At 39.4% G+C, this 27,850-nt stretch overlaps 1 protein-coding gene across 5 annotated transcripts in view; it reads left to right on the top strand.

Moving 5' to 3' along the window:
• Positions 1–27,850, top strand: part of mctp1a (multiple C2 domains, transmembrane 1a) — a 170,233-nt gene that overhangs the window by 119,648 nt on the left and 22,735 nt on the right. For 3 of the 5 annotated variants that reach the window (XM_032577455.1, XM_032577454.1, XM_032577458.1), the window contains 3 exons: positions 29–145; positions 12,858–12,914; positions 22,281–22,379. In XM_032577455.1, coding sequence (XP_032433346.1) covers positions 29–145; positions 12,858–12,914; positions 22,281–22,379 — 273 coding nt within the window. The remainder of the gene's footprint in view (positions 1–28; positions 146–12,857; positions 12,915–22,280; positions 22,380–27,850) is intronic. The other 2 variants (XM_032577457.1, XM_032577456.1) reach the window with 1 other exon arrangement.

Here is a 27,850-nt window from a genome sequence, read left to right as displayed (position 1 = left end):
TTTTTCTTTCCTTTTTCTCTTTCGACAGATTTTCACCATTGTTGTCTGGAACTTTGAGCTTTATATGATTCCTCTGGCTTTGCTTCTGCCGTTGGCCTGGAACTACATTCTCATCGCGTCGGGGAAGGATACGAGGCAAGATGTCGTGAGTAAACCTCTGCTCTGTTCGGAACTGTTCCGCCTTTCTTTTGTCCGTCATTCAAACAGAATTTTTAAATTTTTTTTTATCAAGACATTACAATTCATTTTATACTTCACATTTGCTGACAATGCATATATGTCTTAACTGTACACAGCTACCATTCATTTAATGTGGATATTAGTTACATAGTTATAACTATAATCAGTGTAGATGTACAGATGCAAGCAACAGACATTTCTTTAGAAATTTTAGAGCTCATTTTTTTAAATAAACGTTACTTCCAAACTCTGAATTTATTTGTATGTTTTTAAGCATGTCTGCCAGTTTTTGTTAATGAAAAACCCAATTTTGGCAAACAAGGAGCTTGCATTTCTTCACCGCATCCCACATTTCTCACTTTGCCTTCTTTGAGGCAAAGAGAAGACAGAAATAATAGGCTGTCACCTTGAGCTATGTTACGCCACTTACCTGGTAGTATATTTATTTAATTCATTTTATTTTTTTTATCTCTTATACCAATTAAATGATGTCAAAGCAATGTCATGGAGAAACAGACATGTTTTAATCATGGCCAGGCACATTTGGAGAGTAGAGAGTGAAAACGAGTGAGAGAGCCGGACTATGGAGTGAGCGTGAACAATGAAGTGATTAATTTTAATAAGAGCCTTCTTCCAAGACTCAGTCGGAAATAACCCGTTAACAGACTTCAGGTTTTTTTTGTTTTTTTTTGACGTCTTTGCCTTCTGCATGTATATTTATCTCTTCTTAAGGAATCTTTGGATTAGACTGGATTGAATTTTGGAAGCCCGTATTAAATTCTGTCATTATATTAAACCAAATCTAATAGCTGTCGGTCATTGTAATTTCATACATAACAGTGGAATTAGATTTGAACGGAGCATGTCATACACCACATATCTATAAGTCTTTGGAGATAATCTCTGTTTCAAAGCCTCTGACACTGTTTGTCCATTTAAAAAGTGATATTAAATTGAGAAAAATTTGCCAGATGCAATTTTTACATATCTTGATAATAGCCTTTCAGCATAATTTATTTTAGTTTTTTAGTTCATATTCAAATAAGAAAATACTCCTTTACAAATAAATTTGCACAGATATAACAATGAAACCTAAATATAAGCAGGTTATTTTTCTTACCTGTAGATGGCGACATTGCCTGACAAATTAAATACGTGTAATCTGGCAAAAAAAAAGAGTAAATTAAGAGTAATTTCTCCTTTAGAGAAATGCAGCTTGATGAATTTGATTCTTACATGCTTTACTCTACACATCTTAAGTAAAATGAGGCAAACATTTATTGATGTATTGTAGATACACTTTAATTCACTTGCGATAGAGAACTATTAATACTTTCCTTAAAGTAGGAAAATATCTGCCACCAGCTCTTAGCTACACATTTTTTAGTCTCATTTAATTTTTCTTACAGTATTTTTTTTGTGTGTGTGTTATTCTGAAGATTTGTGGTTATCTTTTACTTAGGAACTTTATTGTCAACACATTCAGATTGTTGGAGATTCAGAGGACTTTCTGCCCCTTCCTCTAACACAAGCCATCAAGGTTGTACTTTCTTGTGCTGCGAAAAATTCATAACTGACTCCCCTTCTGTTTAATCTCTTGTATGAGTAGTCAGTCAGATAAACGCTGTTGTGTGGTGGGGACCGGAAATTGCTTAAACGTACATATAGGCTCTGTTGGTGCTGGAGTGTCGATGCAGACATTTTGCGGCGACGGGAGGGTTGAGAAGCTTGGAGACAGTTGGAGTAAAACTACTCTGGAAAAGTGAGAACGCCCTAACATTGAATTATGCTGTATGTGCTCTCAGTGAATGTTAAGTTAATCTGTTGGACAATTCTAGCAGATATTTTTTTGCTATGGTCCTCTTTTTTGCTGACTGAATTACTTTTGTTTATTTCCTTTTATTCAGAAATAATAATGTAACCGCAAGGAAAGTGTTGAATACATCTAATTGCAAAAACTCTACATATGCTTTGACACACATGCTTCATATGTGTTGGATGACAATGTACATATTGTTATCCAAAACAGAATACAACGAAAATGCTTTACGTGTCGTAGGTAAAGTTGATGCACATTTGTGTCTACTCTCTGATTATTGACATACATGAAGGTTTGGTTTTGCATGGTTCTCACTGCTCCTCACATCTGTGTTTTGGTGCTTGGATGTGGGGGTGTTGGATGTATCAATGAGGGCTGATGGTGTGCTTACTGATGTCTCTCTCACACTTTCATAAAGAAAGAAATTCCCAATTCTATTTATTTGCACATGTGCATAAAAGCATGTGCAGACACACACATCGACATAAAGACACAGTGAGATGTACACACCAGATTGAGGCATCATAGAAATGTGAATTACATTTGCTGCTTGAGTATACACCTGCATTTTGGTGCAGTACATGCATTTAGCTCATATCTTTTTCTTTCATTACTTTTTCTTTCTTTCTTTTTGTCTTTCTGTCTTTCTTTTTTTCTTTCTCTCTCTGTAACTTGCATTTTGTTTTGTTTCACTGCTGTTGTCGTTTCTTTGGCTCCATCTGCCATCTTTGCGTCCTTATGATTGTTGTGACCTGTCCATTTCGATGCCATTAAGTCTACAACATTAATTATGCAACAATTAATGTTGATATCTAGTTTTCCCACTTTTGTAGCTCCAAATTGACCTGACACTGCTAGGCAAACAGACCCACCAATGATGTTTTTCCTCATGTTACCCGAACAAGACAGACACATAAAAAGGAAATACATGAGGATTATTTTCTCTTATCTCAGTTTCTTGTATGCCAAGACTTGAACATGTAGTAAAAGTAGAGTTTATTGAGTTCATTCTTAAATTCGTGTTGAGCTCACACTTTATATGCAAAGTATCATCTCAGTCATGTCCCTGTTTGGACAGAGACATGACTTCTTAGAACTTATATCCTAAGAAGTAAGTTTTGCTCTCCAATTTTTGGAGAGCAGAACATATGGTGGAGAATTGATCCCACTTAGAGCATAAAATATCTGCGGTTCTTTGCTTCCTTTTCCTGGTTTCCCTCTTCCGAGTCTTTATTAAGCTAAAGTGGTGGTGGACTCACTGCTTTCCTGGTCTTGGCAGAGAACCGACCAGAGTAAACTAGAAGAAAGGAGAATAAGACCTTCTAATTACCTTTAACAACACACTAAATTAAAGCATTGTGCAGGGCTGAGCAAGGGTCAGTATCCGGTGCTCTTCGGTTTTCCAGCAGTCTGGGCTGAGGGTAATGCCAAAGGAATCTCTGCTGAGCTCACTCTCAGGCAAAGGGCAAAGAGAGAGAAAGTCAAGGAAAAATGAGAGAAAACTAAAAACGAACATACGTACACTTGAGTCAATATTTCTCAAAGAATTGGCCATTTTTCTTCTGAAAGGTTCAACGTGCAGACTTTTCTCTTTTTCTGCACTGCAGCAACAAGTCCATCGGCCTGTCTGCTGCAAGAAAACAAAGTGTTCTCAACATGTAGCAATTCATAATTCAGGGTCACTGACTGTTGTGTGGTTACATGATGCTTTGTAAACAGATCCCAGATCAGCACCTCTTACCCTAGCCCCAACCTTGACCAGAACCTGCTTAGCAGTCAGAACGTCCTTAAAACAGCGATTAAAGGAGGCACTGCACCAGTGAGGTCTCTGACCTCTTCTCTTATCTTGTAGCACTCTGACCCGAAGATGCTGATTCTTTAACACCGTTAGCTGACCTATGTGTGATAGTGGAACATGCTCTCTGAAACAAACAAGAGACTGTGGGATGCTTTCAAATCTATGTAAAATAAGCTACTATTTTGTCATTCAAAACTTGACGATGTATTATCAGTAAACCTGTCAACATTTGTGTCATGTCCCTTCTTTTGGGAGGTGGACTTGAATTTTAATGGCATGCATATATCCCCACTGTCATTTGGAGATTAAAATGTTACGTTGTGAAACCAATGGATGTAATCAACTAGGGCATTGGCAGATTTCTGGAAGAAGGGGAACGTTACAAGACTGAACTTCCCATATTTGGTCTTGATACAACAAGAAAGTCAACATATTTTACTCAGAAGTCATATTTGTGGCCTTAGTGTCTCTGCTTTGGGTGTGTTGGAGTCAGATATCCCAGATAGTGAAAATGCATTTATATAATTAGCTAATGAGTATTGCAGCCCAAGTACTTACCGTAATTGCGGTGTTTTTATTGTTACATTTTTTTTGAAAATGTTAAACTTACAACACATTGTGCAGCCCTATATCAGAGCAAAACAAAGTAGGGCATACTTGTGAAGAGAAAGGACATGTGGTTTTCAAAGTCTTGTCTTAAGAAATTAAAAATTGTGGCTCTTTTTTGTATTCATCCTGTTTTCATCCAGCTTTGAGTCTTTTAGACTGTCTCCACTGGCTTTAATCAACAGAGACCAAGGCTTTTCCACATTTTTCTTTGCTAGAATACCTCGTACTTGGTTTTGTTAATCTTCTGATCAGCTATAACTTCAGTATCCCCACAGCATGATACTGTCATTACCATGCTCTGTGTTGGGGGTTTCAGGGTGCTATGCACTGTAAATGACCTTTGTAGGTGAGCAGCTATATCTTAGTAGATTTTGGAGTTGTGGCATGCCTGCCTACTTTCAGGTGATGGATTGAACAGTGAGATCATCAAACATTTGTATTTTGAGTTAGCCCTGCTTTGAGTCCCTTAACAGCTTTATCCCTGGTCTGCATTGCATGTCCCCTGGTCATCATGGTTTTTGTTCACTAATGTCATCAACCAAACCTCCGAGGTCAGCATAAAGTAGCTGGATTAATACTGAGCTGATATCTCTTTATATATTAGGTGAGTTCTGAAAGCAGCTAACTTTAGTAGAAATCATTTGACTTGAAAATTTCCCCCAAAACCTCTCAATCATGCGCTACTCTGTTGATCTATTACATAAAGTCCAAGTAAAATACATAGAAGTTTGTGGTTATAACATCACTAAATGTCACAGAGATCAAGGGTTATGAATACTTCTGCATATTTACTAGCAGAGTTTTGTAATAATTTACATCAGTTTACCGAAGAGCGACAGGCACTGAGTTTAACAAGCAGGGACGCCTCCCAACACATATCCCTCCTCTCTGTTCTCTTGGCCCAGAAAGGCCCTTACCAGATGTTGTAAAGGTGTTAGTTTGAGGGCAGGCTGTTGCAGAGGGTACATATGGAACATGGTGATGTCTCTTTCCGCCACAGGATGACGGGCAATTAGGCCTCGTCACACTGGAGGGCCATCCTCTTTATCCCATGCTTCAGACCATTACATTGATTCACCCAATGGATCTGCCAGCCCATTACGGAAGAGGAGACCTTAATGGCCCGGAGATACTTCACACTTAGAAACGTGCCTTCGGTGGAGAGAAAGCTAACTACTTTCAATCCACTCTACATCCTAAGTATTTACATATAAGTGCTATTTTGTAGGAAAGTACATTTGTTTGATTATAACAGAGAAGCACAACGGCTTAAAATGATTTAAAGTAATTGAATTCCAATAGTTAGTTATTGTTATTTCATGTTGATGACTTTGGTTTGTGTAAAGTCATCCATGCAACTGTACATAATGTGTTAAAATAATAATGATTAGGTTTTTTTCTGAGATGGGTGTAATATCCAATTTTATTTAACCGTTTAAATTTCTAGACCAACACTTCATTGCAGTTTTTATATCTTCTATTTTCCTCACGATTTTGCATCTCAAATAGCTTCTCTGTGTCTCTGAACATCCTGAGCCTTGACATCTGCCCTCATTAAGGGGGACGCAGAAACACAGGTAGAGGAGAGTAAATATCAGGAAAACTAGAAGAAAAAGGAAACTCCTGCCTATTACACCACATCTCTCCTTTAAGAAGGCACACCTTCACTTTTCCCCATAAGAACACAACTCTGGAAAGACAAGGAGAATGAGAAGAGGAGATGGAGTGGGAGCAGGAGACAGAAAAAGACAGAGAAGCTTTTTCTGAGAGAGAGAGAGAGAGAGACACGACGAGACAGAGGCAGAGAAGGAAGCAGTGGTGGATGGCAGGCACTCCTCCGTGTGGAGTCAGACATGGCAGTTGGTGACAGGTGACAAAATCAAAAGGTCATGTCACTTTTAACTGGGAGCGCCTGTGCCCCGCTGATTTCCCCCGTGCCGCCCCGGCATCAGCACCGCTCATCTCTGCTCCTCTCGCTGCCTCTCCGTCTCTGCTAAACTGGCAGATAGGATGGCAGGCTGGCAGGCAGAAAGACAGGCAACGGGCAGAGTTTGAAGCGGGACGGGAGCATCAGGGACGCCAATGCAGAATCCTCCCTGTCTCCCTTTTCATCATGTTGCCTTCTCCCCTCCCCCGTTTGTCTAACTCTCTTCATCACACTGAACCTTTGGAAGTATCTGTGCTCTTTGCAAACAACGTCAGCAGTTCAGGGTTTATGCCTAAGTGCTTGTTGTTGTTTTGTCTGTGTGGCACATCCTCTGTTGCTACTTGTGAACTTTTCAGTTTAAATATTGAGCTGAAGCTTATAGACACATGTAGTCGGGAAGTTTAAGACTTTAAAGTTGTTCCACAAAGGATTGCTAGAGGAGCATCAACAGGAACTATGTACATTTTGACCTGCCTATTTTGATTTTCCTTTAGTAATTATAATATGGGAAGATAGGAGAACAGCATTGAAAATAGTGTTTTCATTGCCTTTTCTCCAAGAGCAGAACTTAATTATTTATGTTGAGAGTAGAAGCAACGTCCCATGTGTGAGAAAGCACTTGCTGTAAAATAGGATTTTACTCAGTCAAAAGGTAACATGGCTAAAGGCATGGCTGGTATATAAAACCATCTTTAGCTGCTTGTCTTAGCAATTTTCACAGATAATCTGGGTGGAAATACTCTAGTATTATTACAGCAGTGTCTCTGTGTCCGCTGTATTTTAGAAATTGTAGATCGTTCTCTTACCGGTGAGACTTGCAAAAGGCTACCTCCATTTCTAAACCCAGGATGTAAAATAAACAGAGGTTTAAAGCTCCAAACAATGAAACAGAGCAACTTTGGTGTATTTTTGTTATCTGCAATGATTCTCGCTCTCCCTTACAGCCTGAATGAACTGCAGATGTGTCTCAAAATGTCATAGTGATTTTCAGTTTTTCTTTTATGCGAGTTTCTCAAGATATCTCTGGCTTCCCAGCCAAGAATCCACTTCCTGTAATAAAGAAGAAGTTTTTTACACCCGGTGATACTAAAAGTAACTAACTTAACTAACTAAACTGATAGTGTGCAATCACTATTCCGAAAAAGGTTGATTGTTTTACTTTCTGAGCAGCAGGTCACTGGTTTCTCAGCGCGTTTCTAGTTGTAATGTAATGTCATCTTTCATCATTAGGTTTACTAAAAGGCTGCTTAATCTATGAAATATTTGAAACAAGCACTAAAAACATAGCAATAACATATTCATTTACAAAAACTCAAATCTTTGCCAATGTGGTTTTCTGTTCTGAATATATAGTTACCCTTATTACCCCCTACTACCAGCCTGCAGCTCCAGTAGCACCACAGCCTCAACCCTATCTAGCCCCCCCACTGGGTGAGCCCTGGCTCGGGCAGTGCAGAAGGAAGGGCCCCCCTCTGAGGGCCATGGCTCTGACAGCTTGTGAAGCCCCCCCCATGTGAGTCGGCCTGGCTCAGTCTTATCAGACGCGCAGCCCTTCACTAGTCTGCAGAAACTGTAGTGTAGGCAATGCACACGTGCACACATACATATACACACCCATGGACAGTGCATACCAAGCAGGGCCTTGAGATCCCCCAGCCAGCCACCACGCCAAGCCTCAGCAGCTGGAGAGGTTAAAACCCCCTTACATATCAAAGAGGAAAAACAGCAGGAGGACGGAAGGAAGGAGGGATATAGGAATGGGAGAAAAAAAAAGAAGGGAAAAAGTATATCTTCGTGTTCACCTGGATGTCTGCCTCCGCGTCAATTCCCCCTGCGGCTGTCATTGAGAAGGTGAGGAGGGGAAAGAGTGGAACTCCGTCTGGCCAGGGAGGAGAAAGAGATGCGTGCTCAGAGGTGTTCCTGAGCAAGACTGAAAATGATGTTGCTACTAGTTCAGGTTGTACAATTTTACTTTCCCTTTTCCTGAGCTGCTGTAAGCACTTGGTCCATTGATCCAAACAGGTTATGCTCAGTTTAGATTCAAGGAAATTGATTTACTGAAATCGCAGTTGTTTTTCTTTACTGAGTGTCTTTCAACTTATGTGTAAGTTCACACAGGGCTATGACATGAAAATGTGGTTAGTATTATTTAGATCAGCAGCGACCTGCAAATATATCCACCCCCCCCCCCAATCATGGTAGCCTACCACAAATTTCAATGTATTTTCTTGGGATTTAATGTTGGTAGACCAACATAATTATTGACAATCAGAAATAAGATAATACACACTTTCTACACATATAAATCTGAAAAGTGTGTCATGCAGTTTTGTTCAGCCACGTTTACTGTGATACCTCCCAATAAAATCTAGTTTGCTTGTTGTCAATAGAGGTTTCTTATTACTGGATTAGTAAACAGTGTCAACTTGTGTGTGTAGTGTATTTTCTGAATGAGTACAGATGTTCTGACGGGCATCAGAGGTCGGCTGGAGAAGCTTGGTGAAGAAATAGCTTTACGAAGATTATGGAACATAACAGACAGTTCAGAGGATAACGTTGTGGAGAATCTGAAAGCAGGGTTAGCTAATAAAGTGATTTCACAAGCACTGAACATGCCATGATGCACTGTTCAATCCATCATGAGGATGGGAAGGAAGCCTCTCTTTAGCAGTGAATCAAGTCAAAATGGAGGGGAAGATGTGTGGACAGAAATGTCAGACAAGCCTAGAAAAAACCCTGTTGCACAAAAACTAATTAAGAATGGGATGGAGGTTCACTGGTCAGCAGAACAATAATACAAAACATACAGCCAGAGGATTGGTTAAACCAAACCATATGCATGTGTCAAAGTCCTAAACTAAATTAGACTGAGAATATGTGCAAAGACTTGAAAACTAATATTCACAGACTGTCCCCATGCACTCTTAAGCTATTTTGCAAAGAAGAAGAGGTAAAAAAAAAAAAAAAAGCGACTTTCAAGATGTAAAAACTTAATGGAGACATACTCTGAAAGAATTGCAGCTGTAATTACAGAGTAGGGTGGTTTTCTAAAGTATTGGCTGTGTGGGCCTGATTATGAATGCATGCCACACAATTTTTTTATTTTTGAATCATTTTTCATCATTCTCACATTAAAACACACTGAACTTTATTGTTGTTAAGCTCCAGTGTGTGAAAAACATCAACATACAGTAGCACTGTTGAGTCATGTGTTCTCCAGTCACAAAATGACAGTGATAGCCCTCTGCAACCTTGAGCCCATTGTCTCTGTCCATAAAAACACACTAGGGGTGCTGTTGCACTGTTGATGGCATGCAATCAGGTACCTAAAAGGCAGCTGCTGAAAATATTATTTTTGCACTGCTTATCCACAACCAAATCTTTTAATTTACAGTTAATGCTTATGTACACAAGGTTTTACTGTGGTGTATCTTCGATTTTTCTTTCTGCTGGCTCCCTACCATAACTAAGATTATGCACATACAAACACACATGCATGGAGGTACATATTTTTTCCAGTGAGCAGGCGTAATAGGAGATGCAATGATTGAAAACAATCCTTGTCATGCTGCATGGCTTCTTCTCCAACCCAGCTTCTTGGCTCTAAACCTGGGCCAAATAGATACATTTACACTTTCAGAGCCATTAACATTCTCAATGTCATTGAATTCACTTACATTATCAACCTCTAATCTATGTATTTATGGGGCACAGTGTAATACCCGGCATCATCCTTGTATTATTTGCATTGGTCTGAATATGGTAATCTTCGGCTTGGTATATATTGAACTGACTGGAGCAGCTCTGCGGGCAATGCGCTCTTGTCGACAGTGAGGCTTTTTGATGCCCGCGCAGCGTAATGATAGTTATTCAAACAACATTATAATGGAGGGATAAGCAGGCGAATAAAAAAATTCACCAAACAGATCTTAAAAAGACGAAAGGAAGCAGACAAGAAGAGAGGAATTCAAAGAATGAATAAAAGATATTTGAAATTCATCAGCTGTGGTAATTTATATCCTCCCTTACTGAAACTCCAGTGCGCGCGTTTAGCCGTGGCAATCTTCAGGGCAGATGACATGCTCCGTGTCGTTTTATTTATTAATTTTACACTGTGTCTCATTGCAGGAAACATGACTTCTATCTGTAACCAGAGGCAATAGAAGGGAGCGAGCGGAGCAGAGAGCAGAGGGAGACAAACGACTCTATCATTCTCCCTGTCTCTGTAGGTCATGCTTCTCCAGCTAGCTCACGCTTATTCCTTTGTTTAAAGTTCGGAACATGTGCCAGCCGTGCCCTGGTAAACCCTCTGTGTGGAGGACTCTATTATGCTGCTATGCTGGCATGCGTGAATAGATTCGAGGGGAATTGTGATGCCTTTTTAAACAGTTATAGTTCATTTGCTTGGAAATGCCACAAGGCTTTCATTTTACAGACTTGTGTAAACATCTTTCGTCTTTGCTGAGTGCAAGACTTTCTTTTTCTGGTGTTGGGATAAAGTGGTGCTGGGTGTATTCTGTGTCAATAAAGAGACTGTCAAATGTGAACAGTTCGTGCTTATTTGTCTGGAGGATGATGGAGTTCACAGCCGGAGTAACCACTTCCTCCTCTGTCAGTAAAAAATGTGGAGTTTTGTTCATACATGCACAACTCTTTACCCAAGTGATTCAGAGCTATTGATAGAACACACTCACAAACATTCACGCTATTGATTCTACCCTTTCAACTCTGCTGTTCTGAACTCCTCTTTGTTTGTGTGGGAAGCTGCATTTACATAAGAGGCTTATGTCAGCCGCTGCACAGTTTCCCCCCGTATTCCAGTGAAAAACAAAAAGGACAAAGGCCATTGTCTTGTTAAGTAATGATTTTTGGATGACTCCAAAGTAGTTTGTGCTGTATCTGGAGGTGGGAAGGGTTGTGGTGAAGTCAGGGCCTGATGAAAGTTTACAGGGAGTTTGGGACTCTGTAACACAACACTTGGCAGAGAGCAGATAAATTCTGGGGCTGACCACTGCGTTTGACTCATAATATCAGTGTTTGCTGATGTACATTTGAAGCAAGAGTGTGGCCTCGTAACTGTAATGTTTGACTGACAGAAAGAGGGTGAGTAAAGTTCAGCAATGACCTATGCTATTCAGACACTGAAATTAGGAATGCCCACAAAGAAAAGTAGGCCTTGTCTGTGACATTGAACACTAATTGTCAGAATCCCCCCGGGTGGAGTATGAATCTACATCTTGTGGCAGACCTCTCCATTTTGTTTCTGGGAAAATCAGGTGTGAAATGAACAAAACTAGAAAAATAACAAGAACGAAATGACGTGCGCCCTCCAAAGTATAGCTGTTGTGATAGGATTATTGAATAGCCCACATAACTTTGCGGAAAACACAAAGTAAAAATGGCATCTTAGGCAATTTTTTTATTTTCCCTGTTCTTATAGGTATCGAAAATAGTCGGCTTTGAGGATTTTGTTTTCATCAGCAACAACTTACTCACCAAAGAATGATGTAGTTTGAGAAACCTGGCTGTTCTTCCTCGTGGTGCATTCACAGATCACAAAGAAACAGGATTTTTTAGCTTCTAAGCACAAGTCACGGGGCAGAGTCAGTCAAGCTAAGAATTATGTGATTTTCTTCACCAAACACATTTTTGATACATCTGTAGTTATGTTTTGTATATCCAAACACTAGTATAGATATTAAAATCTGAATTTTGTTCATTTGAATGCCTCTTGATGTGAAACTTCTGCTGCTTAATAACTTCTTTACACCATTGTTGCGCTACACGGCATTTGTTGTTCTGAAAGTGTGCAAATATGATTGTGTTTTAAGGCGAGTAATTTTTCTTCTTGTTGTACAGAATGTCTCGTGGCGTCTTGGGGCTTCAGAGCAGCGCCGGCTCCAGTTTTATCAGTCGTGCTTCACTGAAGCAAATAGTTGCCGTTCTTTGTGACTTTCTCTCTGGGCTTAGGACTCGTTTCTCTCTTTTTCTCTCACAGAGCATCTTTTTGCTAGAACATGAAAGCAGTGAAATAGGTTGATGTACTGAAAGTAGAGGTGGAGTTTGCGGACCAATGCGAAAGGTTAAGGAGCTCAGTAGAGGCCAAGCAGAATCAGAATATTTTTTTTGTCCCCTCCCAGCAGAATGTTGTGTCATCTGATTTTTTTTTTTTTTTATTGCAATGTAATTTACGTAGTTGAATAGACTTTAATCTTCTGTCCTTTGAAATTCAAAGTCAGAGCATTTGCTTGCACTTCCAGAAGTGTCAACATGTTTGAACAACAGAATGGTTCTAAAATTAAATTTCTACTTCTGAAGACTGATGACTTTTTAGCACCCATAAATCCAGTAGTTGTGCTATCTGCAGGCTCTCCATACTCATTAACAAATTCTAGGCAGACATAAGCATAACCAATCAGCTTTAATGTCCCTCTTTGGCCATTGAGATTGTGTTTATCTGATATTTATCTAATGTTTTTAATGCCTCTTTCTCCTTGTTTTTCTCATTCCACTGCATCTGTCAGCAAGCTGTGGAGGACCTGCTGGAAGATGAGGATGAGGATTTTGACAAAGATGACAAGGTAATTATTTCTCATGTCTGGGAAGCACTCAGCACCCCCCCCCCCCACACACACACACACACCCACACACACACACACACGCGCCCCCTGCCTCAGGAGAGGTTGACACTGCTTCACAGACCAGAAACACATACAGACTAACAAAATGACTGCTTCTTCCCCTCACATCTCCTCCCCCTGTTCAGTTATTCTCACCGCCTGAGGCACAAACACATGTTCACAGATTGTACAACCTTTTAACCTTTTCTAAGTTTTCTCTTTGGGTACATGCATGGCGCATTCCTCACCTTTCCACTTTGTAGTTTGTTTTATTTTGGTCTCCTGAAGTGGTTGGTGTACTCTCCTTGGATTTTCCTTTCTGTATTTCTGTGTTAAATTGGCATTTAATAACATTAAGCTTCACAACCTTCTTTCTGGGAACATGCACCTATTTAAAGTGCTTAGTTAGCTTTTTAGGTCCGTTCTCTGTCCCTTTATGTTGCAGTAAAACAGCATCTGTCCTTGTCCAGACAATATCAGGTAACAACAGGTGGCTGCTTTACGGCCTCCGCTCGTTACACTGTAGGAACAGCTACTGAAACAAATGCCACTGGATAGGACCTGAAAAATGCTCCACTTGGGAGTTGTAATCCCCCCCACCCCTCCAAAAAATCTGGTTTTGTATACACTTACTCGTGTTTTCTCTGTTTGAATTTTTGTTTTAGAAGTTTCATTTAATTTAAAGTTTGTTTTCTTTTGTTTGTTTTCTTCCGATACGTTACCCAATCAGAGTATGAAGGAAGCATCAAAGAGTTTACTAAGATCCAACCCTTAATTATTTTTCTAATTTTGAAAACGCCATACACAGTTCTGCAAGCGAATGCTTATGCCTCGAACTTTTTCACATTTGTCACTTTACAGCAACATGCAATTCAATGCAGTTTAATGGGATTTGATGTGATGGAGAAACACAAACTACTCCAAAATTGCAATTGTGCTTTGGTGTTGAAAAGTCTCCTTGCCATCATCCTACGGCTGCTGCTGATTGTCTGATGATGATTCCCGCAGCATTATTCTGCCACCACCAATATAGCTATCTATGGGGATGTGTGTGCTCAGGTTGTCTATTTTCTACTAATGAGTTCAAAGGTTATGGATACTTTTCCAAGCCACTGTATGTGATGCAGGGTATAGAACATAGTGGACTTTACTGGTTAGCAAGTAAAGTGCAATATAATAATTTGCATTATTTGTTTTGGAAATCTTTTGTGAGTTTACGCTACCATAAGAGCATGCATAGTGTAATTAAGCCCACCTTTTAGCAGTAAGCCTGCAGACTTTACTAAGACTGTGTTTTTTTTTCTAACACAAGCACTGAAGAAAAGAGTAAAAAATGCAGTGCAGATGGTCAAACAGTCATTCCACTAGTTAGTCAGCCGGGCTGCCAGTTTGGTGATGAGCATACAAAGATATGTGAGAATTACATCCTCTCCCACGGTGATGCACAAGAAAAGTTTCATGATTGCGAAGTTCAGAGGCTGTGATGAGCGAGTGAAGCTACAAACAGAAGATATGCACCAGACAACCTTGAACCCTTTTCATTTTTTTTTTTTTACCATTTCTTTACATCTGTCCTCCTTCAATGCATTTCCTCCCTCCTCTCAGGGTTAGAAATGAAAATATAGGCATTTTGAAAGCTACAGATTATATAAAAACTGTTTTTTTTTTCTCTTTCACTTTTATATTGAAATGAGGTGCAGAGGCAGCTTGTGTGGCTGCAGTCAGATTTGGTCCCAAACTGATTATCCCCCCCACCCAAAAAAAAAAAAAAAAAAAAGAGTCCTGCTCTCTGTTCACAGAGGGCTGGGGGTGCTGGATAGCACAGCTGCCACAAAAGCCACAATTTACCAACTCTGGGTTCATACATTTTGATCCATCTTTTTCCTTCACTGTTAGCATTTCATTGAAGCTGTACAGAGGTTGAAAGAGGGACATTTTACTTTTTTCTATGCATACATCTCTGCTCTCCTCTGACTCTTCCCTCACTCACCTCCTCGGCTGCTTTTTATTTTTTCTTTTGACACATTCTTTGACACATTCTTTGACATATTCTTTCTCAACCTCCAACCTGGTTAAGTGCAGAACAAATAACAGTTCCAGAGCTAGGCAAACGTATCTTTTGCACTGAATGCGAGCTACAGCTTCAGATGGTATAAGTAAGTATGAAGGACGGGTCAAAGAAGGCCTTTTTTATGGCACAAACCTAAAGGAGAGACCTCGAAGAGCAGAGGGAGCAAAAGAGAGAGCGAGGAGAAGGGGAAAAAGATTAATAAATGTGCCAAGGCCTCATTTTAATTGAACTTGAAGCATATGTTGCAAGTATGTACAATCTGTCCCAGATGTTCAATACGGCCATGTGCGTAGCTCTTCCCTGTGCACCACAAGGCAGCTATTAGCGGGATAACCTTTGCTCCAGAGGCTAAATGGGGTATTACATGGCCAAAAAGTAGAGCACCTGTTTTTCATTGCTGAGAGGACCCCTTGCAGGCTTTATGCCTTAGCCTACCACATGTGGTTTGACTTAGCAGATTGTTGGGCAGACGTGAAAAGTGTCTTTCTCGTGAGCAAGCACCGATATTAGTCACTTAATCTCAATGAAAGTCCAGCATGTCGGCTAATTGATTGGGACGGCTGAGTTGTTAAAGCCGAGCCGACAGGAACGTGAAGGATGAAAGAAAGGCAGAGATGAACAAATGTTTCAAGGGCCAGAACTTTAACACGTTCACTTTGATTAGTTAATTACATATATTTAAAGGCACTTAATCGCATTTTTATTTACATGCAAAAGTTCTAAGCTGAACCTTGTTTCTGGTGCGTCCGTAAATTTGACACACAAGTGACATTCGCACACAGCAATGTACGTCAAACCCGCTTCTCTGGGCCCACATAATTAGTTAATGAATGAGTTAATTTTTGCTTCAAAAAGTGATCTGATTGCCCAGAGAGGAGCTGGCCTATAACCAAAACTATTTAAGCCTAAAATACCATCTCAGTGCAAAACATCAGCAACAAACAGCAGTAAGCACAGATGTCCCCAATGCTAATGTCAAGCATCGGGGACAAAGAAGTTGCATGAATGATCAGGGGTTTCTGAAACACTTGGATGGGTATAATAGCACTTTGCACCAATCAGATGGTCAAAATAACCTAAAAAACAAATTAGTAACAATATGCAATATATTTGTTTATTTATTCAATAATTTAACCACAAGAAGGTTTTTAAATTGAGAATGACGTTTATTTTGTCAATATTTGGTTTTGATTAAAATGAGATTAATTATGATTAGTTGATGGTAGACCCTGCATTTAGCATTTCCTTTGAGTCTCTGCACTAAATTTTTCTCTTCAGTTCTCTTGCCATATTTCCTGCTGTATGTTTTCCTGTGTGCTGGCTTTTTACAGAGGATGTTGCTTGATTTGTTATGTTGATTCATGTCAGCTTACAGCAAACAAGACCTGAATTTCCACTGTGTATGAACAAGGTATGTTGCTTTAGAAGCACAGTGCCTTGGTCGTACCGTCTAAATGTTTCACCTTCTGTCACACAACAAGCTTCATTGCAGTTTGTTGAGTTTTGAGATAGACCAACACAAGTGATAGAAAAAAAGAAGTGATAGAAAAAGTTTACATTGTTTTCAAACATTTTTGCTGGTGAAATTTTATAATACAAAATACAAGTAAATGAATATGAATGGATACCGCATTTTGACAAACATTTGTATTCAGTATTGTTAAGTTAATACTTTGTAGAACCACAGAAATGACGGCCGCAGGTCTTTTTGAGGGTATTTCTTTACCAACAATGCACATCTAGGCCCAGGATTTTTGCCCATTAATCTATGCAAAATATCTCAGGTTCAGTTAGTATGACTCAACCTGAATTTTCAGTTTTTGCCAATGGCTGCAAATTGGACATAGGTCTGGACTTGGACTAGGCCATTGTAAAATATGAATATGCTTTAATGTAAAGAATGGCCCTGTTGCTCTGGCTGAATGTTTAGGATTATTGATCTTCTGGAAGCTGAACCTCTTCCTTAGTCCCAAATCCTTTGGAAACTCTAACATGTCTTCTCATCAGATTTTATTAATAATAATAAAAAAAAGACATGCATCATTTTGCTTAAGCTTTAAAATTCAGTTCTATTTTTGCGGTCAGTCTATCACAATTTCCCAATAAGGTATAATGGAGTTTGTGGTCGTAATGTGACAAAATGCGAAAAGGCCAGTAGGTATAAATGCTTTTGCAAGGCACTGTAACAACAGATGGGATTTAAATAGATCTACATTGACATAATTAAATATAACAAATATAACCTTGTCTATTTGCTCAGCACCCTTACTTATTTCATCAGCTGTCTTAAAGATGTTATCTGTTGTCAAATTATAAAACTTCTTAAAGTACAGTTTGAGCAGAGTTAGACTGATGATGCTGATGATACCTCCATTCTGCTGGCTACAGGGTCTTCCCTGTGTAATCTAGCCCATGATATCTCCTCTCACCTGTAGGCTCCACATACAGAGCTGGCTGAATGCAATCACCTTTAGGCTATGTGTGTGTGCGAGGGAACGTGGGGGGGTGTGTGTGTGTGTGGGTGTGGATAAATGTGTTGGGGTGTTTCTGTGAGTGTCTAACATGCATGTGTGTGCAGCTCAGCTTTCTCCCACAGGGGGGCTTACTGGGAAAATGGAGAAAGATAGAGTGAATGGGAGAGAGAGATAGAGAGTGAAGGAGTGAGCAGATTACCCTCACACGGTTGACTGGTCACTGAAGCGCTTGTGCTCCGCTCAGCTAGGCTCCACTAGCCTCAGGAGGACCTGACACAGATAAGATACACACTGCAATCATGTCCTGCTCAGGGGCTTACTGCCTAGTTCACCTCCTCTCTCTTTCTTCCTGTGTGTATATCTATCAATATCTCTCTCACACATGTATCTACAGGAAAAGTACCTTCCTGTCCCATTTCTTGGTAAATTTATCCTCACAGGGAAAATAGAAAACTCATTATTCCTAAACTTTTGCACTTTTGTTGAGTGAAGGTGAGTTATTTGCTGGGTGGTCTTTCAGAAACTAAGACAGTGCTGTTTGCTTGACTCTTTGGAGTTTTTAAGAGCATCACTGATTATAGCAGAAATTAGCATATTTGAAACAGACATGTGTTTTGTGAATAATATAGTCTGACACAAAGCCTAGCTATTACCTGAAATTCATCAGGTAACTTCACTTACCTGAAGAAATTTTATTTTCTGCCTGTTCCTACAAAAAAACTACAAAATATAAAGAAAAAACCTTTCTTCAGTGTTGCTTTAAAATATTCAGACTGTGTTTTTTGTCCTCAAGCTTTTTTTGATTCTATATGCTATAACGAGTAGCTCATTGTCGTTTGGTATATATTAAAAAAAGTACATTATGTAACAAAACAAGTCCTATCTTTTATCAGATATGACTTGGGAGGGGGACAGAATATGTGACTACGTAGTTTTTCTACGCAGCAACTAAACTTATGAAGAAATGACTTCTTGGTGAGCAATGTCTTTCTATGACCTTTCACCCAGGCTCTCTACAATATCAAACTGCTAAACTATAACTACGGTGGCCCTGAGGTGCAAAGCACAACATTAACGAAGCACAAGAACGTTGCTACAAAAGCAAGAGATTATGTCACTGAGAACTGGTGTAGCTTTAACCACATGAATAGCATTTTATTTATTTTTAATTTGTTTAAATTTGTCTCGGTGACTTGAACGAATAGAACAACAACATCAAGATTTAACTTATGAAGAGGAACAAACAAAAAAAAAAACATCCAACCTACCATTAAATACTTTCCATGTTAAATCATTTATTAACTGTGAGGAATCATGTTTTTGGCTCAATTTTATTTGTCACACCTATCCCTGATTTAAGCCTGATCTGTAGAATCAGTAAATAACTAAAGTCAACCTAATATGACAACAGGAAGTTGGCTTAAAAACTTCAGACAGAAACAGATCATATGTAGTCTTAATCAAAAGAAATTCAAAAACAGATGTCAAACAAAGTCATTGATGAGCATTGGTCTGGAAAAGGTTACAGAGCAATTTCTCAGGCTTTAGGAATCCAGCAAACCACAGTGGGATCCAAATAAATTTAAGTATGCATTAATGAATTATTCAAAGGATCCCAAAAAAAAATCAGACCACCATCTAACGCTCTGCAGGCTCTGCTTGCTTCAGTTAAGCTCAGCGTTCATGATGCAGCAATAAGAAAGAGACGGCAAAACATTCATCAACTTCAGAGACCTACGTCCAAAAACATCGTAATACAAAACGAACACACAGACCTGTCTGACACTTGCAACATCTAGACGATCCCCAAAATATTTTGTCGCCGTTGTTGATTATGTTTCAACTTATTGGCCAGGATTTTATTGAAAGAGATTTTTTTTTTTTTATCCTGGTACAATAAAAACACAAGGGCAGGTCCACCTCTCGCTGGGTCAGAAAAAAATGCATCTGTAGAGTGGCTTTGTTGAAGCCGTAAATCTGATTGAGATGCTGCAGCATGACATTTTACAAGTCATTCATGCTCAAACAAATGAGGCAGATCGAAACATTTCTACAAAGAAGAGTGGCCAAAGATTTCCCCACAGAGTTGACTCATTGCTACTTATCCCACAGGCTTCATAGCAAGTATTGTAATCAAAAGTGGCACAACTTGTTATTAGGCTTTGGATAGCTCATGATAATGAGCATGTTCTACTTGCAAGTTGGAAAACCAGGAGGATTTTTTCTCATAGTTTTGCAGCTAACTACTATTAACAGTAAAAATCTGAGTAAGACATTTTACACATTCAAACAGCAGTGGAACAACTTCACATTTAGAGGCTTTAACGCGCCACAGGTACAACTGTTTCTAACCGGTGTAAACTATTTAAAATAAGTTATTTTAAATAGCTCTGACCTGCAAAACACAATGTTTTATTTGCACTGCATATAAAATAGTGAACAAGTGGCTGTTTTGCAATCTTTTAAAGTCAGAATCCTGATTTCAGTGGCCATTTTTTTTGTATTTCCAAACAGGAACTTGAAAACTTTGACTTCCAAGTACTAAGAACTTTTGCTGCTTCTCTTGTGTGACCTATTAACCTTATTCATTTTTTTCTGAATCTGTGAGGATGCATTTCAATGCCTTGTCGAAATAGACATTACTACAGTGCTTGCATACACATAAGCATGCAATACTCTAATGATGATCGTATCTGATTTCAGAAGCCACAGCCTTAAATCCAAGTTGTGAGGCTGATATTAACTGTCTACTGTATCTCTCTGTTTTGTTTGGTTTTTTGTTTTTTTTCAGCTCATGCCTGTTTAATTTTCTGTCTCTTTATGGGCCATTTGGCAGTCAATACACTCACACTTAAGGCAAACCGTTTGAGTAAAGGTAAATATGTATAATTTGAACAAGTTGCAGAGTCATATTTAGCAGCTGTGCAGCACCTTCCTAAGCCCCGAATGTCCTCTCTCAGTCCCAGTCACGGCACTGTGCAGATTGCTGAGTCGGGGACATGGCATAATATAATTGGACTAAGGAGAGCACTGGGAATTATATCAATTGGATAAAAAAAAAACGTGACTGAAATGTTGTTTTGTGGAGGCTATTGAGCCTGTGATGCAGTGGGGTTGTCCTCAGGTATCCTGGGAGGTTTAACTGCTGGAAAAGAATGAGAAAGAAGGGAAGAGAGAGGAAAAAAAGTTGTGTTGTTTTCTTCACGCCGCCAGTGAGGGATGACAAGCATCACACTGTAAAAGATGCTTTTGACTTATCTGCTTCATTTTTCTTCCCATTTCGCTGTCTCTTTTTCGGCTGTTCAGCAGAGACGCCGGTAGGAACTGCATTTTAATCATGTTTGGCTAATAGAGGGAGGACTAGAAACAAAGAAATCGGGTGAAAGGAACGCAGAGGAGTATTGTCTCACTGTGCAAAACAAACTGAAATGTTAGCTTTTCTTCTTTCTATCACACACATACATCTGATGGATCATTTCTCACTATCTGTATTCTCCCCTGATACATACGTCCGTCCTTCTCTTTGACTTTCTGTGATTGCTTCTTCAATCTGAACTTTGCTATTCTCACAGCACTTTTTGATTGTTTTTGTTTCAACTTTGTCCTGTTTTGTCCATTTGCCCTGAATAATTATAGATTAAATTGCAATCAGCATTGTTCCAACAGAGTAAAGATTGCGGCTCAGTCTTTGGGTTACCAATAAACACACAGTCCTTTTGAAAAACATTGGTTTTCCATGAAGATTTCCATACTTTTGTCGCACTACAACCACACCATGTGATCAATTGATGCACCGCAAATTGTGAAAGAGAAGAAAAAAATAAACAGTTTTGTTAGAAATAAAAATGTGCCATGAATTTCTCTTTAGACCCCTGTAGTCCAATATCCTTAAACGAAATCTAGTGCAACAAACAGTTTTCAGAAGGTAACTACTTGGTAAACAGTGTCAAATTGTGGGCAATCTAATCTCAGTAGGTCTGAGAGGTTCATTAGAGTACATTAGTGAACAAACTGCTTTGCAAAACCAAGGAACACACCATGCAGTTCTGAGACAAAGATAAGTTTAAATCAGTGTTACAATAAAAATAATAATAATTCAAAAAAAAAAACATTTCAACTTTATGACATATCACAGAGCACCATCATTCTGAAAAGATGAAATTGGTATGGCACAACTGCAAGACTACAAAGAAATGGCTGCAGAGATCCAACAAACCTGGCCTTATGTTGAAGAGTGGCTGAAATAATATTATTGCTGGAACAAAACCAAATGAGAGCAGTTTGCCATGACCCATGTAGGGAACATGGCAAAATATGGAAGAAGGTGTTATGGGTCAGATGAGACCAAAATTAAAATTTGTGATCTATAGACAAACTGTTATGTGTGGCAGAACCGCACCGGAGTACACCTTCCCTACAACATGAGAGCTGAGTGGAAGGTGTTTGTTATTCTCCACTCCGTGGTGATCCGTCACATCAATTCCAATGAATTTTGTTGAGGTTTGTGGTTGTAATGTGACAAAATGTAATAAAAAACAGCCCAATAAAAGATACAACATGCAAGTCTGTATATTTTTTTACTTATGAAATTGTATAACTTGTATGTAAATATAAACAAAGGTGAGTATCAACAAATGAAATTAAGGCTGAAGCTGGTCCCTCCAAGTCCTCATCGGACCTGGTGAGAACAATGTATAGCACCCAACATCCACATTGTCTAAAGATTACATTTGATTTACTTCGGCTTATAAAGAGAAAATTTCACTCTAATCTATCCACAAGGACCCTAAACAAGGCCCCTGGGAGGACAGCCATGATAAAAACCATATCCTCGAGGATATATTGGCTTCCTGGCACTTTGAGTGGATACGAGTGATGGTGGTAAGTTAACGTGTGTGTGGCTCTGGCACGGATTCCTGCTGGTGTGTGTTGCTGTCTTCCGGTTTGCCACTTAGCTCATCGTCTGTCCGACGGCCTCTGTTTGCCGTCCTCGTCGGCACCTGTCCTCTGTCCGTGTCTCAGTTTGACATTCCTCACACTGCACGTTTGGCCCACTAGCCCACTGCCGGGGCCACGCCTGTGCCTGCTCTTTAAGGTGACGGGGGAGATAAGTGAGCTCCAGCATGACAAGCGGCTCGTGTCTTTTTGTGTAATGTCCTTGTTTCCCTTCTGATCTTCTCTAACGTAGGGTAATAGCTGTCGACAGAGGTTCGACTGTATGTTTCCTGAGTTTAGCTGATAGAAGGTGACATGGTGATTTTGATATAATAGCAGCTTGGAGTGCTTCATTTATCAATAGTTTTTGTGGTTAAAAGGATAGCATGATTCCCACTAAGAATAGTAGTTAAGGCATTAAACATAAAGCAACTTAAAATTGTTTTTATATAACCAAACTGAAATGCTTCCCTGAGTTCTTGTAAAACCATTAATTTACATTCGTTCAGATATTTTTCAGTTGTGCCCTCAGATACTATTGTGTTTTATTGGGGTTTCATTTGCGAGACTAACACAAATTACGTTAAAGTTGAAGGAAAGCTATACATGGTTTTCATTTTTGTTTTCATAAATAAGAATCAAAGAAGTATACTGACGCCCCTAAATAAAATCTATTCAAGTAGCTGGCTTGTTGAACGGGAGCCATAATAAATCCAGGTGCAGTTTGCCACAAGCATTGTAGGTAGCACTGCAAACACAGAAGAAGCTGCTCTTGCAACATCAGACCAAGTTTGCAAAAACTTTCATTTACTTGCAGTGAAACTGTCTTCTCTTTGCTGAAATTACATCACAGTCTAGACGTCTTTTGGGTTATGTCTCTAAAAGCTTTGCACACGGGCTTCTGCCCATTCTTCTACCCCAAATAACTCAAGCTCAGACAGATTGGAACCGACTTTGCACATAAATTTTAAGCGCTGGCTTCGATTTCTCATTTGGACTTAGTTCTAGACTTTGACTGAAACATTCAAGCACATGATATGCTTTGATCTGAAGCATTTAGTTCATCTGTGGCTATATGTTTATGGTCATTATCCTGCTGAAATGTCTTCACCTTTGTCTAAGGTTTGTCGCATCCAAAATTTTTCCCCACATTGTTCCCCACAGTATAATTCTGCCACCGCCAGGTTGTTTCACCATGAGGAATATTTGTTCGGTGTGAGTTTCCCAACATAAAATTTTGCATGTCAGTCAAACAAACCAATTTGGTTTCATCTGTCCGATGCACTTCTTTCACATGTTTGCTGTGCCTCCTACATTACTTGTGGAAAACTGCACATATTTTAATTTTGTCTGAAGGCAGCTGGTTGCTTTGGATTTAATTTAGTAATACTTTACCACAGCAAAAAGAGCTGAATTGACTCTGAATTGTTTTTAAGATTGTCTTCATACAAAAGAACAAAAAAAAAACACAAAGCTATTTTGTTTTCACTTCAAAATTAAACCATGTGCTAGTCTGTGATTTAAAATCTCAAACAAAGTGACAAAGCTAATAAAAGTCCAAGCATTATGAATACTTTTGCAAGGCGCTATACTTGTGTGTGTGTGTGTGTGTGTGTGTGTGTGTTGGTGGGGGGACTTCAACAAGGTTGTGGGTGCTTTTTCTTGTGTTAAAGTTGTTTTATGAACAGCAAAACTACTTCGTATCATCGCTGCAAATCCCAAAGCTCATTATGCCTGACGCAAGAACGTCTACTCCCCCAAGTGTTGCCGTTCTTAATCACACACGCAGAAAAGTGGCTGAACCAGCTGAACTTTTCCATTGATGAAGTATGCATCAAAGGATTGCACGGTATGCTCCCCGTACGGTAGGTGAGGAGTTTTTTTGCCGTGCTCCCATCCACCCGAAAGTAAGTCTCTACGCGCCTGTCGCTGCACAGGATGCTGAAGATGGCACACACTCAGCCCTCCCGGTCTCTCATTGGACAGAATGTGGAGCACAACACTTGACAGCAGTGTCGTCTGATTTTTGAAAGTCAGACATGCAAGAAGGCAGCCGCCACCTTTTCTTTTAACAAGAGTCATAAATCTGTAATGAGCACAGAGAGGATGCATATTTTATTTACTTTTTGAAGAAGTGATCCCCTCACTTTGTGGCTGTGCACTCTCATTTTTATTGTTTCTTTTTTCTTTCTAAAACAAAGTTTTAAGACTGTGGATTTTCACATCTGCCTCTACTGCCTTCGTTTTCTCAGTGGGTGCATATCCAATAAAAGCTATGCCAAAGTTTGTCGTCTTTGGAGAGTGAAGAGATAAATCACATTTTACTTAACCCCATTTAATTCCTTAAAAGATAAATATGCTTCGTTTGTGGTGAAAAATATTTTTGCAAGCACCTTTTCTTAACCTTCTAAAGGTTGCATCGACTCTCACTGTGGAAATGACTGAAATAGATTCGAGGTAGGTCGGGCAGTAACATATGTTTTAAGGCCAGACATGGAGACACAGACAGTCTGACGAGACAGAAGTGGATGAGCTAAAATCAGGCCAGCAGCGGACAAGAGTAATAATGTCCCATTCATCACACCCTGCCACGCTGGATCCTGGGAAGGACGGGGGAAGGAGAGTGCAGGAGCAAGGGAACAGAGGTGAGGGGGGTGGGTGTGGGTCAGCTAGTGTGCAGCAGAAGGGGTAGTACGGTAAGGGCTGATCAGGAGATCATTTGTGTGTGTGAGCCTGACCTTGAGCCTGATAGAGGAGCTGGCGTGGCGAAGGTGATGAGAGGCTCCACGGGGAGATGGGTAAAGATGATCAGTGGCGAGCAACCTCCTGCCAACCAGACGCATTAACGACACGTGCATAACGCTAGAAACTTCTCTCTAGCGTTATGGGTACGAAGCAGAGGTCAAACTGAAAATAAGTCAGCGTCATCATTGACTTTTCCATCTTTTTTTTTTATTATTATTATTTTTAAATATGTGTATATTTATCCTCGCTGTGGGACCTGACTGGGTGAAGAGACTAATTAGCACTGCGGAGCATTGTGTGTGTCTGGCCCACCTTCAGCTGACAGTCTTAACTAGAGTTTGACTTTGGCTTTATGGGAGAAATCTTTAGCACATGTATATAGTTGTTTTGTTTTTATTCGTCCTATAAATGCAGAAAAGGAACACAAAAGCATCTAAACCCGATAGTCATGTATTTAGTTTTCAGGAGTTGTGTGTTTGGTGCAGCACAAGGGGCAGAAATAGGGCGATTATGGCATTCCTGTGTGTGAAAAGACATGCTGTGCATCCCAATGCTTCAGTTAAACGGATATGTGTTTTGACAAAGAGAGGGAGGGAAATAGATGTATGGTATAAATTATCTATTAAACAAACTTGGAACATCTGCTTCCTTCATGTGGCACTGGCAAGGTGCCAAGTCGCCTGGTTTTATCTGAGGCTTTTTGACACAGACTCCGAGTTCATGTTGTTATTTCCTGGTAAAAGAGAGATGCTCTTTAAGGGCAATTTCCAGACTTTTTTCTTTTTGTTTTTTAATGATACCTCTAAAAGCCATTATTAAACTCCAAAGTTATAAAATCTGTGGTTCCCCGCTTCTCTGCTAAGTTTGCAATGCTTGGAATATTTGCCAGTGAAAAACTATTGCTGAAACCATTCAAACTATTTAAATGGTTGCCATAAAAATAAAAAGCACTCTATGCTGCATTTGATTTGCAGCCAAAATATTCCACTCATAAAAAGTAAGACTTTGCCTAAAAATCTAAAAAGGGAAAGAAAATGCAATGATGCACTTTTTTTTAATAAAGTAGATTATTTGTTTTAAATAGTTTTGGGTAGAGGAGAGGGAGGGATTTTTATATCTTGGTTTCTCTTGTGTCAGAGTAGATTGTTACCAAAAATACCTAAAATGTTGTTCAGATTAAATATTCAACTGTTAAGACTCTTTTATATTCTCAACTTCTAGCTGCGCAGATGTACTTACAAAAACTAGGGTCTATATTTTTTTATTTTATTTTACTTTATCTTAAATTTTAACAGCATTTAAGTGACACGTTAACATGTAATTGATCAATCAGGGGGAACAAAATCTTAACAAAATCTTTCTCAAAAATAAAAAGAAGGAAAATCAATGTACAACTGTGTTTGAGGAGAACATATTTTTTGGGACGCTGACTTAAATAGAATATTTGTTATGCTGTTTTATGCCCCGATAAATTTGAATTACTTACATTACTCAGAGTTCAACTGGAGTTTAGGAGCCTTGTTCAATTGTGTATTTTTTTGTAGTAGTACTTTTTATTTTATATTTTTTACCTCAGCTGTGTGGCAAAGTACAGGCAAGTTAAAAAGCTTCTGTTAAACAATTCTTTATTATCAACCATCCTGGATTGTATTTGTCCTTTCTAATTTCACTAATTAAATATAATATGTTGTTACCATCACTATGTTACTTACATGTGGAACAAGTATGTTTTAGGGATGTTATAATGTCTTTTTTCAACCAGAAGTACGTGAACAGAAGTATGTGTAGATGACATTTGCAGTATAGCAGTGATATGCGCTGTTTAATTTTGTTTTGTTTCGAGTTCTTGTACAGATTTTGGAAATTTAATTTGTGTCACCCCTGTAGTATTCCTTGCTTTTCCAATTGTTTTTCTTTCCTCCTCCCTCCTCCTGGGGTGGAAATGAGAGGAATACTGACTCTCTCTGCAGTTACAAAATCAACAACAGCGCTTTCAGATGCCCTTTGGGAGCCACATATTAGCATGCTGTCACATTTTATATGACATTTCAATTTTTACTGTGTTGCCAGACTGAGCGATGCAAAACAAAGAAAAACAGGTGCAATTTTAGCACAGCAGCAGTCAGCAGCAGTCACTTGTGGTTCAGACTCATTTCCTGGTGTGATGGGGTGGAATGTCGCTACTTTATAACTGTTGGGTTTATCATTTTTATGGCACAACCCAGCAGGGGGAAGCGTGTGATCAGGAGGTTAAAATGGCCTCAACTGGCTCCCTTGTTTCCCCCCAGTGGATCTAGGACAGATATTTGAGTCTATACTATTAGACTGAGTTCTCTCTGACCTCTCTCTTGTTTTGCTCTAGGCCTTGGGTCAACGTGGAACAAACTGTCTTTGCAAAGTTTACAACTGTTCACTTCATACTTTTACATACAAATGTGCTTCGCCATGAGGGCATCTCTCTGCAAAGGGGGGAAAAAACGGATTCAAGCACTCTGGGGCACTGTGCATCTTTCTTTTGTTAAATATTTCATCAAGTGTTTCAAGGAGTTTACCACATTGTTTACCACAATTTACCATCCAGTGCAATGTGGTTAGCTTGAATTGACTGTTTCTCTGTAGGTGTGTGAGAGTGTGTGTCCCTGGGCTCGCTTTGGTATCACAGAGGGTAATTT

Source organism: Xiphophorus hellerii, chromosome 12 (assembly GCF_003331165.1).
Source record: "Xiphophorus hellerii strain 12219 chromosome 12, Xiphophorus_hellerii-4.1, whole genome shotgun sequence".
NCBI classification, from domain to species: domain Eukaryota; kingdom Metazoa; phylum Chordata; class Actinopteri; order Cyprinodontiformes; family Poeciliidae; genus Xiphophorus; species Xiphophorus hellerii.
This window is presented reverse-complemented; position numbering and strand designations above follow the sequence as displayed.